General features: G+C 43.8%; 1 protein-coding gene across 1 annotated transcript in view; it reads right to left on the reverse strand.

The window, feature by feature from the left end:
* Positions 1–1,423: 1,423 nt before the first annotated feature.
* Positions 1,424–17,416, reverse strand: part of PPP2R1B (protein phosphatase 2 scaffold subunit Abeta) — a 40,745-nt gene continuing 24,752 nt past the window's right edge. Inside the window, exons 4-15 of the mRNA XM_044282298.1 lie at positions 15,061–15,293; positions 14,173–14,320; positions 13,575–13,730; positions 12,909–13,023; positions 11,878–11,948; positions 9,716–9,850; positions 9,424–9,597; positions 8,980–9,040; positions 5,995–6,149; positions 5,760–5,902; positions 3,836–3,927; positions 1,424–3,054 (exon numbers count right to left, since the gene is read on the reverse strand). Of these exons, the coding sequence (XP_044138233.1) occupies positions 3,038–3,054; positions 3,836–3,927; positions 5,760–5,902; positions 5,995–6,149; positions 8,980–9,040; positions 9,424–9,597; positions 9,716–9,850; positions 11,878–11,948; positions 12,909–13,023; positions 13,575–13,730; positions 14,173–14,320; positions 15,061–15,293 (1,500 nt within the window). The 3' untranslated portion in view covers positions 1,424–3,037. The remainder of the gene's footprint in view (positions 3,055–3,835; positions 3,928–5,759; positions 5,903–5,994; positions 6,150–8,979; positions 9,041–9,423; positions 9,598–9,715; positions 9,851–11,877; positions 11,949–12,908; positions 13,024–13,574; positions 13,731–14,172; positions 14,321–15,060; positions 15,294–17,416) is intronic.

A 17,416-nucleotide genomic window follows, 5' to 3' on the forward strand; every position in this document is an offset into this window, starting at 1 on the left:
TAAGGTAGCGAACAAACGAACAGCTCCCTGATCCTCTGCAACTTTAGCAACTATTCCCACTTTTCCTCCTCAGCTTCCAAGAGCCATAACTGACATTCCACCGATTGTAAATGTTCATTACACTGCATTGTGAAACTGGAAAAAAAAATAAAAATTACCTGTAGCAGGCAAATAAAATAAAAAAATTAAAAAAGAATAAAAAGCAATTCTGGCATTCTATTTGGGTTTAGCTTCTGTGGCATTCACTATGCAATGAAAATGACACGATGACCTCATTCTTTGGGTCAGTATAGTTATAGAGATACTAAACTTTTGTTTATTATATTTTACTACTTAAAAAAAAATAATGAAAACCTTAAAAAAAAAAAATCACTGGTTTTGACACCCATAACTTTTTCCAACAAAGGAGCTGTGTGAAGGCTAATTTCTTAGTGAGCGACACACTGCCCCAACTGTTGGTGTGATGATTTGGGGGGACACAGCTCAGCGATATGTGAAGGGCATCCTGCGACCACATGTGTTCCACTCATGGCAGGGCTTCCAAATTGCATTTTTCAGCAGGATAATGCTCGCCCACATACTCAGCAAGTGTTTTCCAGGAATGTCTCCTCCAGATTACAACACTCAAGGTTTATCTCCAGTACAGCATTTATGGGACCAGCTGTGACGCCAACTTCAGCAACCTACGAGTGTGCAGGATCTACATGCCAGGCTGTAACATCTGTGGGCGAATGTGCCGCAGGATACCATACATGTATGCCTCCATGACCAACCATATCCCATCTTGTGTTCAGGCTATAGTGCCCAACAGGGTCTTAAAGCCTCCGTTCAACTGTTCAGTGTTTCCCAATAAACTTCTCCTTTTGCTCAAATATTGTAATCACTTAATCATTACATTCACACATAGAAAGTTTCATTTGATTTCAACAAATCCTTCTTAGTGCATCATTTTATTTTTTTTATAAAGGAGTGTACTAGAGTTTTTTTTTTTTTTAGCCCCCTTAAGGGACCTGAACATGTACTTATGTACTGGAGTCTATGGTGGATTTTAACAACATCTTATTACACCCTGCCAGAAGTGGTGTCATTTGAATCCCAACATGTAAGGCCTGGGGGCCTTCACCAGGTTTTAAAGGGGTTGTCTCATTATAGACAATGAGAGCATATCGCTAGGGACCCGCACCTATATTGAGAACGGAGCACTGCACATGCGCAGCCGCCCTCCATAAATTTTCTATGGGGCCACAGCACATATAAGACAATGGGGGCATAACCTAGTGATACGTCCCCCATTGTCAATGAGACAGCCCCTTTAAGCTGAATACATACCTGGTGGACTCTTAGAAAGTAGTGAGAGCTGCATAAAAAGCTAAAACATGGAAAAAGTAAGTACAGCCATAAACAGACACGAGATTGCACATGCTAGGAAACATTATGTGAGTTAAGTTTATTTCCTTTATCAAGCACATGACAATTTCTACAGTCAATATTGAGTTAACCTTCAAGGAATGTCCCGAAGCGACAGGGGACTTCAGTTAATTTTTGCATTTAATTAAAAGGCTGTGGCTGAATCGGATGGACTGCCTGCACAAATGGAGGTGGTTATTTTAAAATTTAGAGCACCTTTTCTCCAGGCATTAGGCTGCAAAGCCAGCTAGTTACTTTAAAAAAAAAATTACATTAAAATTCAACACACAGATGGAAAGCTATGTCTCCCACCAAGAACACTGCCAAAAACAGTCCAGAAAAATGTCAGTAGATAAGCACTGCCCCTAATAATGCCCGACATGCAAAAAAATTCACCACCACATAGTTGCCATTTCATTCCAGTGCCAGAAGCAATGGATAAAATGTTAAAGCAAAATAAAGTGAAAGAGCGAGACTTCTTATGGTCTTCATTCAGACGTCAAGCTCAAACTTCAGAGGAGGAAGCATGCAATACAAGATAAGTACAGTAAGAATACAATGCAAAATCAGGGATCACATCTGTAACAGCTAAAGGGGTTGTTCCATCTCAGACATTGATGGCATATCCTAGCGATGTCAGAAAGGAGAAGGTGCCAGGGGTGGGACCTGCACCTCTATTTAGAACGGCCCCCCCTAAGTTAAGGAGAGCACACCACGCAAGCTCGGCCACCCTCTATTTACCTCTATCGAAGTTCCGAAAATAGCCAAGTGGTGGCTTAGCTATTTCTGGCAGTCCCATAGCTGAGAACAAAGTTGGCTGCGCTCTCCATTTATCTTATGGACTTCCAAAATTAGCCAAGTGTGCTTGCTTGGCCATATTTGGAACTCCCATACCAGTGAATGGAGAGCAGGCTGCACATGCATTGTGAAGACAGGAGTCTGGGATGGGCCAACCCCCTTTAAGTTTCAGGATCTCCTTCACCCCTTCTAGAAAATTCCTCACCAGTGAATCTGCAAGGGCTTTAGACCAGAAATCTGTCTTCCCTAGGCATAGAGCAAACAGACCTACCCACAATGCATAAAAATGGTACAGAATGGTTCAAGCCTATGACACAAGGGGCCAGCAAAAGGATTTTTTGTTGGCACCTGATTTTCAGAGACCTTTTGACCATGGTTACTTTGCCAATGGCCATTTTCTACTTCCTCTGGCACTGAGGGAAGATGCCAGACTGGTCAGGTTCACATGAATTTTAATGTCCATCAATGGCAGGTGTTCTTTCCACATCTAGGGCAGAGAACTAGTCTGACGACAATTTCATCAGCTCCCCAACTTCAGACATAACCAAAAACACCGATACCGAATAATACACTGACCACCAGTAACAAGTAAGACTCCATTGTACTGCAAATAAAAATAATGACCAGAAATTCATAAATAACATAGTAAAAAAAAAAAAAAAAAAGGAAAGGAAAAGTCTTTTAGAAGAGGCACATATGCAGGGAATGTGGTCTTCCAACAGTAGTTGCCATTTGTTCCTGTGAGGTCTTGAAAGGTTGTTCCGCAGAGGTTCAAAACATCATTCTACTACATACTGAACATACAATAGGGGGTCGTGTCGTCTGCAACTTCTTATGCCAAGGAAAGGACTGCAGAGAGAAGAATTAGAATAATGGGTGGTTAAATAATAATAATAATAATAATAATAATCTGAGGGTTATGCACAAGCAACCAGACGCATCTTGGCACAACCAGAAGATCAGCACCTCAGTCTGAAAACTAAGTTTTAGGGGACGGGGAAGACACTTGCTAAAACAAAGGAATAGTAAAGCACTTGCCCATAGCAACCAGAGGGACCCTTTAACAGTATTTTCTTATATTTTCCTGTACAGGTTCAGTCAAGTAAATGTGGTGGGGTCCAGTGTCCTGCACCACCAGGTGGCTCATATTAGGGGTACACATAGAAAAGCAGCAAAGGGCCTCAATGCAGAGTAGACGAACGCAGTTTTGTGACTGATTTCACAGCAGGTTTTTAAGCCAAATCCAGAAGTGGATTTAAAAAGGAATCAGAAAAATAAAAGGAAGACTTCTTTTTCTCCCTCCTGCTGAAAAACAGGAAGGGTAATCTGCCTCAAAACCTTCTTGAAAAAAACTTGAGTGAATCTATCCTCAGAGTGCTGCCAGGATTGGTGCGGTCACAGAGGATGGACCCCGACTGACCATAAACTGACACGGCACCTATAATAATCAAAAGTGCACTTGATACACAAGTTTATCGTGCCCCAGATGTGACTACTGACTGCTAGATTAGCCTACCACAGGCGACAATATGCAAGTCCATGTAACCAGTCAGGTACTTTCCTCAAAAGATTAATTAATAAAAAAATAATCTGTTCAGTACGTATACTACCAATTTATACAGAAACATACCAGTCATGGCTTCCTGGGCAAAATATTTCACATCCATATCTTCATCCTGGCCCAGCTTCTGGAGTACAGGCTTGACATCAGATTGTACTGTGCTGCAAGAAAACATTAGACCATTGTTTGCGTCAATAAATCTATTGAGGTACAGACTATATCAAGTTTCGATTTAAAGGGGTTTTCCAGGAGTTAAACATTGACAGCCTATCTTCTGGACGTCATCAATATCAGATCTGTGGAGTCAGACACCTCTGCCAATCAGCTTTTGGAAAAGGACAGCGCTTGGGCAAGCACTGCGGCCTCTTCTCTGGCTCGTCACGTTGCATGGCCTTTATGTATCTCAGTTCCATAAAATGACTGGGAAGTAATACCAAGAAGAGCGGCTAAACAGGTTACGGTGCTGTGCTCGATTTAGTATGAAGAGGCCTCGGCGATCAGAGCACCACGACCTCTTCAAAAATCTGACTGGTGGAATTGCTGGGAGTCGCCCATTGCTATGATATTGATGACCTTTCCCAAGGATTTTTACCTCCTCTAATATTGCCTTTAATAATAAAAAATAAAATAAAAAATCAGTCAGCATACATTTTTATTAGATGCACAGCCATAAAAAGTGTATTAATCAGCAAATACTCACAGCAAGCTAAAACGTCAGCAGCAGTCAGAGATCTACATAAAGGGGACAAAAGGCAGTGTAATCTGCAGGCAGCAAGTTATAGAGCAGGAGGAGCTGAGCAGATTGGTACATCATAAAACGTGTAATTTATACATTTAAATCTTTGCTTTTTAGGCCTTCTGTTGTACATGGGGGAGGGGCGACTAGGGATGGATAGCATTTTCTGTGTAGCTGCAGATAGTTGTCAGTCACTGTACACAGGGGTGGTCTTAAAGGGGTATTTCAGTTGGTTGAAGCTATCCCTTATCCACTGTGGATAAGTATTAGATCGGTGGCTGTCCTACCACTGGACCTCCTGCCTGCAAATCCCCCCCACAACCACGCTGTATCGAACGGAGCGGCCAGTCAGACATGCACTCGTCCACTCCAATTATCTCTAAGGGAATTCCGGAGATAGGCGAGCACGGTACTCTACTCTCCGGAACTCCCATAGAAATGAATGAAGCTGCCATGTACATGTGCGCCCGGCTGCTCCCTTCATTTCAAAGAGGCTGGAGGGGGTACGGGGCCCCCTATTCTTGTGAATGGTGGGTGCCCCAATTTAATAAAATAGTTATCCCCTATACTGTGGATAGGGGATAACTTCAACCAACCAGAATACCACTTTAAGTTAAGAAAAAGCAGATATAAAATGCATAAAAGATAAGTTTCACTGACTCTTTTTCCACAAAACTATAGATCAATCTGCTCAGCTCCTCCTGCTCTATATCCTGCTGCCTGAAAATTGCACTGGATTTTTTGGCGATCGGTCCTCTTTAAGGGCTCATGCATACAAATGTATGCCAGCTGGGCCCGTGTTGCAGCCCGCAAATAGAGAGAGTCCGCAATATATACGGGCACCAGCCGTGTGCGCACCGTATAATGGATGTGGGTCCGTTCACAATATGGTGCTGAACAGAAGCACAGATCAGCATTTGCATTACTGCACCCGTGCCCTTAATTCGATGGAACCACCCTTAGAACCCCACTAATTACCCACGTTTAGTTTTGTGTTCAGAACACAGATGATAAAAGGCGCTGTGTGAAAAGAGCCCAACTCTGAAAATCAGACGTGGAGCCGGTCTGAACAACTTTTTGCTGGAGAGCCACTTGCAGCAACAAAGTACGTGACTCTCATACAAGCAACGAGGTAGATTTTCCTCAGATTACAGAAAATCTGAAAAGTCCAAAGGGATTTTGGATAACACGGGACCAATGCGAATAAAGATGAAGCTGGAAGGAGGATATTTGCAGGACTTAAGCAGAAACACATACTTGCTATCCAGGACTGGTCCTATCCTTTGTAATGATTTGGCTACGTTGAAACGAACGTTAGCCACTTGGTCGGCGGCCATCTTTAATACAATAGGAAGCATCAGTTTAGTGGTGATTTCCTTTCCACATGCTTCAGACAGAGCCTGTAGAGAAAAATAATTAAATGAAGTCAGTGTTGCCCACCTACACCTAGTGTACATTCATGAAGCATTAATCCAGTAACAAGATCACGTACATTAACACAGAACAGAGTCGTCATTCGATGCAGGTAGTTGGGATCATTTGCCATGGCCAGGACCTTCGGGACAATGGTGTTCTGAGCCCATTCTGCACCAAACTTTTCCACAAGCTTCATTAAATTGTTGGTGGCTGCTTCTCGGATTGCATAAACTGAAAAACCAAAAAAGAAAACCTGAATTTACTGTAGTTATTAAATATGTAGATGGCTCTGCAGTATAAATACATCAATAATTACAGACCCGGCCGTATCTTTACTGTTGTGGGTATTGCCTCTCTAGGTCTTTTGCATATGCAAGTATACTGGAAAATACTAATAAATGACGACATACAATCCAAATCAAGTATAAAAAAAATAATAATATCTGGAACCTCTTCATTTAACCAATACTGTTTTCTGATATTTTTGATTAAAGGAGTCTGTCAGCAGTTTTGAACCTTCAAAACTGCTGATAGGCAAAGCTGTTAGAAGGGAACCTGCCACCAGCGATCTCCCGATCAAACTGTTTGCATAAACACAGCTGTGGTTCACCTGAATAAAATGCAGTTTTTCTTTTGTTGATCCGAGGCATGATACATTTTCATAAAGGAGTTATTCCAGCCTAAATCAGATTTCCAGACATGGCTGAACTGCAGTGGTGATGATACTGATCCCCGCCGATGTCTTTGTGGCAACTTCGGCACTTCGGGCCCTCTTCTGCGCCGATATCAACATCCGTCGACGGACACATATAACCACTACAGCCAATCATAGGCTGCAGCGGTGACCTGCTTCCCTTGTATCACACAGAATAAGTCCAGAAGCGAGAACCAGGTGAGTATCACCACTGTGGGTCAGTCCTGTCTGGAGGTCTGATTTGATCTCAGATAATTAGCCCTTTGGTGAGATGAGGGCATCGCCATTGCTCTTGCTTTGCTATTGTATTCCCCTGTCAATCAAAGCAGCCAGGGAAGGGCTGGCCCCAATAAAGCCTCATGCAGACGTCCATGGAACACTGGTCCGTGAGATACCGAACTGGCATTGCAGGAGCGCACAGCGTCATAGCAACCATAGATACCGGATTGGTATTGCAGGAGTGCATGGCGTCATAGCAACCATAGATACCGGACTGGCATTGCAGGAGCGCACAGCGTCATAGCAACCATAGATACCGGACTGGCATTGCAGGAGCGCACGGCGTCACAGCAACCAGTACGGTATCTCACGGACCGTGTTCCACGGATGTCTGTATGAGGCTTGAGAGGTAGAGCTTGGGTGCAACAAGGGCAATGGTGATGCTCTTATTGCAGCAAACACCCAATTTGCATATTAATAAAAAGTACAACTCTGGAGCAGAGTCTCCGATCAACAAAAGGAGAGAACAACTTTTGTTTTTTAGGTAAACCAGAGCTGTCTATGCGAACAGTTGACAGATTCCCTCAAACATATTTTTGGTAATGGTTGTGCTAATTTAGTGACCAAGGAAAATAAATCATCATGATGCGACTCCAAGTGTCCCCAGGGTGGTCCCACCAATGTAATGTTCTGGGGCTCTATGCAGTGAACGCCCCAAATTCTCTCCCCTTCCCCCGATTGCTCCAGTGGCCTCCTGGATGGACACTAAAGCGGTCATTCAAGAGCGGAGGCCTTCCATATGCAGCGACTGCGGAGGGAACACTTGTGATCATGATGTTTGCCATGGCTATGCTTTAACTGCTCCCTAGACACAGCCTTTAAAGGGACACTGACAGGCAAATTCAGCATATTTAGTTATATATCTGATATTACAGGTCTTATACAGTCTATTAAAAGCATCTAAGTATCCCCCCTGTCCACCTTTTAAATACCGAAAAATAAAGTTTTATAACCTGCCTGTCTCCTCACCAATCTGCCCAAGGGGCGGCGTTTCATCTCAAAATGCGCCCAGCCAGCCGCTCCCAACTGCCGTTCTGAAGCCCCGCCCAGCTCATCAATATTCACTTCGCTGGGCGGTAGCTACAACTCTCCCCAGTCACGATCCTGCGCATGGGCAATAGAATCCTTCTGGCATTGTATCATCATCATCGCATGCGCATGAGGCAGAGGCTGCAGCGGCCTCGGGGACGCAGGCAGGGTGCGTACGCAGGCGCGATCTAACCACGGCGGGGCGCAGAAGATTAGACATGAACGATGCCAGGAGGATTCTATTGCCCATGCGCAGGATCGTGACTGGGGAGAGTTGTAGCTGCCGCCCAGCGAAGTGAATATTGATGAGCTGGGCGGGGCTTCAGAACGGCAGTTGGGAGCGGCTGGCTGGGCGCATTTTGAGATGAAACTCCGCCCCTTGGGCAGATTGGTGATCGGACAAGCAGGTTATAAACTATTTTTCGGTATTTAAAAGGTGGACAGGGGGGCTACTTAGATGCTTTTAATAGACTGTATAAGACCTGTAATGTCAGATATATAACTAAATATGCTGAATTTGCCTGTCAGTGTCCCTTTAAGTTTTAAAGTTATCCCCAAACCAAAGGCCAAGGTTCTTTTTCTTTCGTCCTAAGCATTCATTCTCTGTGGGAAGGACAGGGCGCATGCTCAATTATTATACTTGGCACCAGTATAGCCAAGACGTTACACACTATATAATCCCCTACACCAAGTCCCTTAGACTGACACCCTGTCATTTTCAGGCAACACCTGTAAACATTGAATAGATATACCGGCATTGAATGTGCTAGACAGACAGCTTTATGGGCCCTGGTTTATTTATAAAGTTTAATAATTCAGCAAGACATTAGAGAAGTTGAGGTCTCCAGTCATTAGAAGCAGATCTCAATGAGACATACAGCGCTATCACACAAAACTGCCAAAAATCAATGGGCTTTGTGAAATCTAAACTAACACAGTGATGTCAATTGCAGTCCCTGCTAAGCCCAATTATGATAAGAGAACTGCCGACTGACTAAACCAGCCACAGGAACCTAGACTGAGACGTAATTAATAACATGGGGCGTTTGAAGCACTTACCATGGTCAACCAGCCAAGCCATGCACAGTGAATTCAGCTTTTCATCAAAAAACTCTACACCCTATGAAGAAAAGAGCACAACACCCTTAAGCACAATTAGGTACATGAATGAGGACCTTCACAACAAAACGTGATTTTTCTGTAGCAAAATCCACGATATACTTGTTGCAGAACCCATGGCAAAAATCTGAAATGGACCTTTTGATTTTTGCCACGGACTCCCAATTTTCTATTCTGTAGATCCATTCAATGGGGTCGATCCACATGTGGTTACACGTCACAATTTCCGCCTCGGTAAGTAAAGTGAATAAAAATAAAACCACCACAAGACTGACTCCCACTGAAATGAATAAAGCACGGATCTCAACATGGAATATAGGCCGAAATCGGCTATCAAATCCTGCAGAGTGAACATTCTCCGATTATAAGGCTCTACAGACTTACAAGCTGACCAGCGAGCAGGGGCATATATTCAATGATGGCCAGCCTCACTCTCCACTTGGTATCTTCAGCCAGCTCCACAATGGCTGGTAGCAGGGACTGAGAAAGCTGGCGAATGCCAATCACCTCATTCACACAGTCCAGATTAGAGATAATATTCAGACGCACTTCAGGGCACTGGATTTAGGAAGGAGTGGGGAAAAAAAAGAATTTTTAGGAGGTGCAAAAAACCAACTCATCACATAAATTATAACTATATCATTATCGCACAAAAGCAGCAAAATTGAGATATTACCTCATCCTTCAGCTGCGCAAGGAAGAGAGGTAGAAGGTGCTCAATAGTATTTTCCTTGCCTAAAATAGTGGATAATCCCATGATTACAGAGGCCAGAGCGGATTTCACGTGTTGATTGGAGTCTGTTACCAGTTCCTAAAGAAAAAAAGGAGAAATAAGGCTTGTGTCGTCAACTTTCATATTTAAACTAACCCGTTTAGGGCTTGGATGTTATTTCACATTACTAGTTTTTCATCTGGTTAACCAAAGCCCATTTTACAAAGCTGCTGAGCGGACTTGATTTATGTCTTTATACAAACTAACATCTGCCCCATAAATCTACTTCTATATTACTGCAGGGAGGTGTAATCAATCCTAATGTTAGGCCTCGTTCACATCTCTTTCAAGCACATCTGACATTGCCGGCTTCTCTAGTTCACCGCCAGATCTCCATTGACTTAAAGTCAGCCCAGCGTTGATTCAGCAGCTTTCCAGCATAAATGCCAGGTCTCAGCCGGGCAAAAACCATTGGATGCAACCGTTTTCTGTCCCCGCAACAGCAGGCATTTGTCATCAACATGTCAGGTGGTGAACAACAAAAGAATTTAAGGGGTTACCCCATTTGGGACATTTATAGCTTATCGATAGGGTACCCCTTAAATGTCTGATGGGTGTTGGTCCCAGAGCTGCACTAACCTCAAAAAAGGGACCCCAAAAGTAAACGGAGAGAAAGCCATGCTAGAGTGGCCACTTCTCCATTCACTTAAGGGACCTCTGAAAATAGCCAAGAACTGGCACTTAATGTAGGGGAGGGCACAGCGCATGCGTGGGGTGCTCTCCGTTCACTTTAGGGCATGGACATGATAATGGGCCCAAAGCGCGGGCTCACAAGTATCGGACATTTATGGCACACTATTGATATGCCATAAATGCCCCAGATGGGGCTACTCATTTAATGCAATATGAGAACATGGTCTACATGCCAGAACCTTTACCATGCCAACTGCACCCCAGTATTTTTTTTAACCTGTGGCTGGAAAGATACAGCTTTTCATGCAATTTTTTATATTCCCCATTGGTATTGAACACAGACCTGGCTTTGGCTAAAAACATAATAAAAAGATCCAGTAGGAAATGCCACGAAAAACTGCTGGTATGATTCTAGCCCAAAACTTCAGCTCCAAGACTGTTAGTGCATGCTGGGAATTGTAGTTTAGCAACAAGCTGGAGACAATTGCTGCAGATTATGCTATCAAATGTGCAATGGTTCCAGCACTCACTTAGGCTGGGTTCACACCTGAGCGTATCTAATAAGCGCTGTTTACAGGCGTTTTTATCGGACGTATTTTGGGCATTTTTGTATTTGGAAACGCGCGTTCTTGCCATTGACCACAGAGGCGTACGCGCGTCAATACGCCCCAAAGAAGCTCCTGTACTTCTTGGGGCGTAGGGCGTTTGTACGCACTGTAAATCGCTCAGGTGAGAACCATGCCTTACTAATGGGCGGTATGTCAAAACTAGATCTTGTAGAAGCAACACTGAAAACACACAGTACCATAATGCATTAGGGGCATGTCCACACGTGGTGTAAATGCTGTGGATTTTCGAGTGGCAAATCAAAAGTACTTTCAAAGTGGATGCGACAAAGAATCTCATTGACACGCAATAAAAAATAATAAAAAAAATCCATGGTGAAAATTGACATGATGTGCTGATTTTAAACCCATAGCCTGTCAATTTATGCTGCAGATATCCACACATGCTGCAGTGTATAGGGTGAAATCTGCAGCGGAACTTCTCCGGCCTGTGTTGCCAAACCCTAAGGCTGGGTTCATACCTGAGCGTTTTACAGCGCGTTCCTACACGCTGTAAAATGCTCAACAGGCAAGAACCAATGCTTCCCTATGGGAATGGTTCTCACCTGAGCGTTTTACAGTGCGTACGATCGCGCTGTAAAACGCCTGACGCCCCAAGAAGTACAGGAGCTTCTTTGGGGCGTTTTGTCACGCGTTCCTGTACATAGACTTCCAGGGACGCGCGACAATGGGCGTTCACTTGCACAGGAGCCGCATATGTGAGACGCCCGTAGAATCTCGCATACAGAGCGCTCCACCCAGTACGCTCAGGTGTGAACCCAGCGTAATGGTAGCAAAGCAGAATGATTATTTACTTCTTGATCTTACCTTTACATAGGGCAGAATGTGGTTCATGATGATGGCCTCTCTCCCATCAGCAGGCAGATTCTCACAAAACTCTATTAAGACAAACAAGAGGCTTATATTAATCTAAGTAAACGTCCTTTCTGAGTAAGATTCTGTTCACACAGGAGATCTTGGAAAAATTGACTCCGCTTTAAAGAAAACTATAGTTTATTATAGCAGCAATTCATGATACTTAAAGGGAACCTGTCACCAGGATTTTAGGTATAGAGCTGAGGACATGGGTTGCTAGATGGCCGCTAGCACATCCGCAATACCCAGTCCCCATAGCTCTCTGTGCTTTTATTGTGTAAATAAACCGATTTTATACATATGCAAATTACCCTGAGATGAGCCAGAGCTTGAAAATATGACTCTTCTCTGGTCACACAAGCAAGATATGACTCATGTTAATTTGCATATGTATCAAATAGTTTTTATTTTCACAATAAAAGCACACAGCTATGGGGACTGGGTATTGCGGATGTGCTAGCAACCCATGTCCTCCGCTCTATACACAAAATCCCGGTGACAGGTTCCCCTTAATACTAAAAACAAATTACTAAATATCACTAGATACACCAGATACAAAAAGTTCACTTCCAAGCTATAGAGTGTTCAGGAGGCACAGTGCACACCTTATCAGCCTTGTGGATCACTAGGTTCCTGCAGACCAGATGTTGGTTGCTCAGCTTGAGAGAACTACTATACCAAACCAAGATCTTACCCAGGTAAGGGATCACTAATGGCACTGAATGGTGGGGATATAAAAAAAAAAAAAAAAAAAAAAAATCCTAGAAAATAAATGTATAATTTACAGACAAATGGAAAACTGGTTATGTTGGGCACAGCAACAAATCACAGACCAGTCACCAGTTTTACGCTGCTGGGTTCCAACAGCTCCAGCACATGCCACCGAGTCCTGATATTCACCAACGTCTGATTCTCTCTGCCCCCTCTGCCATTGATCAAATCCAACCTGAGGCAAACAGTAAAACCCAGAGAAACATGCTCACCTTTTACTTTGTGCGCCCCAGCAGCCCGAACCTCCGCTTCACAATCTTTCAGCAGGTTCTGAAAAGCAGGCACAAGGTCGTTCTTTGTGATCTCTGGGCCGACAGCTTTCTGGAGCTGAAACACAATGTGGAGAACTATAATGGCAAGGCACCTTGGAATAACGGACACTTCACAAGCAAATCATTTCCATATGCAAAATTTATACACAGACTAGTCATGGAATATACAATGTAGCACAATCAAAGCACGTTTACTGTACTGCATCGCTCTGCCTGTGCATGGACGAGCTGCATGTCCTAAAGAGGTTCCTGTCCTCCACATAACAGGGAGCTTTATCTGTATTAGTTACCTGCTTATATTCCTTAAGTATTCATGTTTTCTTATCTTATGCTGACATTCTGGAGGCTCAGAACCAGTTATTAGTCATGGTCTCAAGTTACAATGGTTGTCTAAGAACAAACACTATAACCTGACACATGTACGCTATACAAATGATCGTACTACCTTCATTATCAGCTTTGAACTGTCAAGCAATGTATTAGCATTCATGTTGTCTGTGTGTAACCACTGCCCTTTTTATGTTCAGGGTGGACATCTTCTATTCAGAGACATGGGAACTAATGAAACAAAGGGAAAGAAAACAGCACGTGTCAGCAGTTTATTACCTCAGAAAACTTGTCTGCTACCATATAGCGGACACGCCAGGATTTGTCCTCAGTAGCTTGACGGAGTGTAGGCATCACCAGCGCTTCAAGATCTTCTTCGGGGAGCAGCTGGGCAATGCTAACACAGGCTTCTACAGCCAACAGGCGTACAGAGTCCTAGGAAGACCGAGAATAAGCTTAGTCTAAGGTTATACAGCCAGCCTGACAATAAATCAAGAATAAAGCTGGGCATGGACATGCAATAGCTGTCAAAAGAACATCCCAGCAACCCCTCTGTAGGCCAACGTGTATGCGTATTCAATGTGGAAAGTGGAGAAAGCTGCTGCCAGACACTTTAGATAACAAAAGGATCAGGTAGAAATATTCATTCCCCCCCCCCCCCCCCCCCCGATTCTTCTTTCCCTAGCCACCATCTGTCGGGGGGAGAGTTGGAATATCCCCATACACAGCGTTGTCACCGCCATTCTCAGCGAGTTTGGCAAACAATACACCAATGTGTATAAGGGCCTTAAGTGCAAAGGAACTACGGTGGGGTTGGGGTTATTCTATGCCCACGTTAATAATGTTTGTAACAATCCCTTTATAACCTACAGCTCACCTGCTCATCTGAAGCCAGGTTTGTAAACAGAGGAATAATGTCATTTTTCACATACTCCAGTTCAAGTACTTTAGCAAATTCCCCGAGCTTGGAAGCAGCAGCACGGCGTACCATGGGAGTGTCATCAGAGCACAAGTTGCGGAAATGCCTGAGAAAAACAAGATGCACAAGTATCAAGAAAAGCCGCTCACTGCATGAAGCGTACCAATGGCAGACAATGTAAAACAACCTTAGAGGACTTGACCCTACAGCCACAACGTAAAAATGAAATGCAAATCAGTACCTAAAGGGGATGTCTACCGGCTATTCCTCCACTCAGATCTTGCTTCTAGGATGATATTTGGCTCATCTCCATTAGGGCAGAGCAGTGATGTGTGACTACAGCTACAGGTTTACAAGGGGTCTGAGACACACGTCCTGTCTAATCATTTATCTGGATCACAGCACTGCCCTAATGGAGGAGTTAAACACAGCCAAGGAGCAGGATCTGAAGATGAACCGTGGGTCATCATTCCTTTTAGATACTGACTTTTTTTCAACTCCCAAATGAAGGGTTGGTATAACCTACCTCTCTCTTCCATCGGCCACTTACATAACCCAACACACTTCTAGTTTTGGTTCTAAGACGGCAGTAATCTTTGTCAGACGCTCGGCAGCTACTAACTAGAATTACATAGCACTGACGACATCTGCTCTCCTGCACTAGCTTGTGCCTGAACCCAGGAGGAAGCCAATGTAAGAGAGGGAAGTGCCCTCCAACGGGCAGCTGATGTCTCAGTTGCTTTGTTTGGAAAGTCCTGGACATTTGCTGGCCAATATATTTTAATTCATTCTTCTACGTAACCTTGCCCCTTTGGTGCTGTCACCAGGAGAGGTGAGGATACTTACTGCCTGATCTCTGCTTTGACAGTACTAGACACTCTAGGGTAGCACACGCTGAAAAGGCCACATGCAGATGTGCGTGACGTAAACCAGTCTCCACTGGCCAGGCGTTTCACCAGCGGCACGAAGTGAGCTTCAAGGTCGACAGGAGAATGTTCATGGGAGATCTTCCTCAAGGACTCCACGGCTTTGTCACGAACTACGGTCTCTTCGACGGTTGCCAAGCTTTCCAAGGGAGGCTGTCAAAGAAGAGACCACCAATTCAGATACTGATCTAAGAACTATAACAGCATCAAAACAGCAGTAAAGCCATCAAAAATAACCTCACAATAACCTACAACACATGGAACAAAAATAACCGAGAGCACCATTCTACATTGTATAGAGGGGGTGGATAAGGCAGGAAAATCTAATCTGACCAATTTTAGCTATTCCTATTTGTCTCCATTAATGCAGCTGTTAGCTGAATAGTCTTTTACCTGATCCCATATTCTTCCCCACTACTCCAGAAACATGTACGCGCTTCCTGCTTTGAGTGCAGATGAGCAGATAATTATAGGGCATGGAGTGTTTCTTTCCGACAATCGCCCGCTTGTCAGTGAAGAGCTGTATTTACATGCAGCAATCACTTACACAATATGGGGACGAGCGACGTCTACTTCCACTGCTCGTCCTCATACAGAGTGCCGGAGTCATAGAGCATGATCTTCAGCCCAGGATCGATGACTGAGGTGTACGCACCTCAGATGATTTCACCTGATGAACTAACATCAGGAAACATTTGATGGAGATGCAGCGGCGTGTAATACCAGAGTCAGTAATGTGTAGCTGTATTCCTGCAGCTTGACGCCCTGGTGAATAATAACATTCAATTCCTGTTCTGTGAACTGAATACTTAATTCCTTTTCCCAAGAGGAAATAAAGGGGTATTTTTGGGGACCATGAGACAGACTAGAGCATTATATAAATTTGGATATCTTTTTTGGGTCTCTAATTTGTAAAACTAGGGTCTCAAAAAAATGATCAATCTGTGGTTTTGGGAGGAATTACTAGTTGCTTTTTTAACAAACTGTAAAATGTGACCTAGTTGAAAGGTGGAGAGGGACTTTACTAATGGGTTTTCTCTTAGGCCCCTTTCACACGGGCGAGTATTCCGCGTGGGTGCAATGCGCGAGTTGAACGTATTGCACCCGCACTGAATCCTGAGCCATTCATTTCTATGGGGCTGTTCACATGAGTGGTGATTTTCACGCATCACTTATGCGTTGCGTGAAAATCGCAGCATGCTCTATTTTGTGTGCAGGCCCCATAGAAATGAATGGGGTTGCGTGAAAATCGCAAGCATCCGCAAGAAAGTGCGGATGCAGTGCGATTTTCACGCACGGTTGCTAGGAGACGATCGGGATGGAGACCCGATAATTATTATTTTGCCTTATAACATGGTTATAAGGGAAAATATGCATAGTAAAATAGCGCTGGAGGGGTTAAAAAATAAATAATTTAACTTACCATAGTCCACTTGATCGCAAAGCCGGCATCTCCTTCTGTCTTCGTCACTCCGGTCATCACATGATCCATCACCATGGTAAAAGATCATGTGATGACCGGAGTGACGTCACCACGGGTCCTGTTCCTGCACACAGCTAAGATGAAGACAGAAGGAGATGCCGGCTTTGCGATCAAGTGGACTAAGGTGAGTTAAATTATTATTTTTTTAACCCCTCCAGCACTATTTTACTATGCATTCTGTATTCAGGGAATATAATACAATCTACAGAACACAGATCCCGAGCCCGAACTTCTGTGAAGTTTGGGTACCAAACATGCGCGATTTCTCACGAAAGCGCAAAACACATTACAATGTTTAGCACTTGCGCGGAAAAATTGTGCGTGTTCCCGCAACGCACCTGCAAATTTTCCCGCAACGCCCATGTGAAAGAGGCCTTAAGCTCCTATATGAGGGGATGTCTTCTTCTGGTCAAAGGGACAGAAGGGGGATATTCAATGATTTTGCTGTGTCTGTCAGCATTGCCCAGAAGTTTGGTGATGAAGCACAAAGTAAATCTTTTATTTGCATAATTAGTAGGTGATGAGGTGCTACATTTTTTTGAAACTTAGATTCAATCCATATTTTTATCGCATAATGGGTTAATGCACTATTGGTTCATAGAACTAAAGAGCGGTCTAGGAATAAAGAGTGCAATGGGATATTTGACATATTATTTTCCATAGTTGGTCAATTCGTCCCGCCGGGGACCGGAGCCAATCCAGGCATCTAGAGCAGATAATTGCCTTATGGTAAATATATAGATCCGGGATTCCCAGGCCTCCCCTTTTAGGTTGTAGAATTAAATACATATGA

This window comes from Bufo gargarizans, chromosome 2, assembly GCF_014858855.1.
Source record: "Bufo gargarizans isolate SCDJY-AF-19 chromosome 2, ASM1485885v1, whole genome shotgun sequence".
NCBI lineage: Eukaryota > Metazoa > Chordata > Amphibia > Anura > Bufonidae > Bufo > Bufo gargarizans.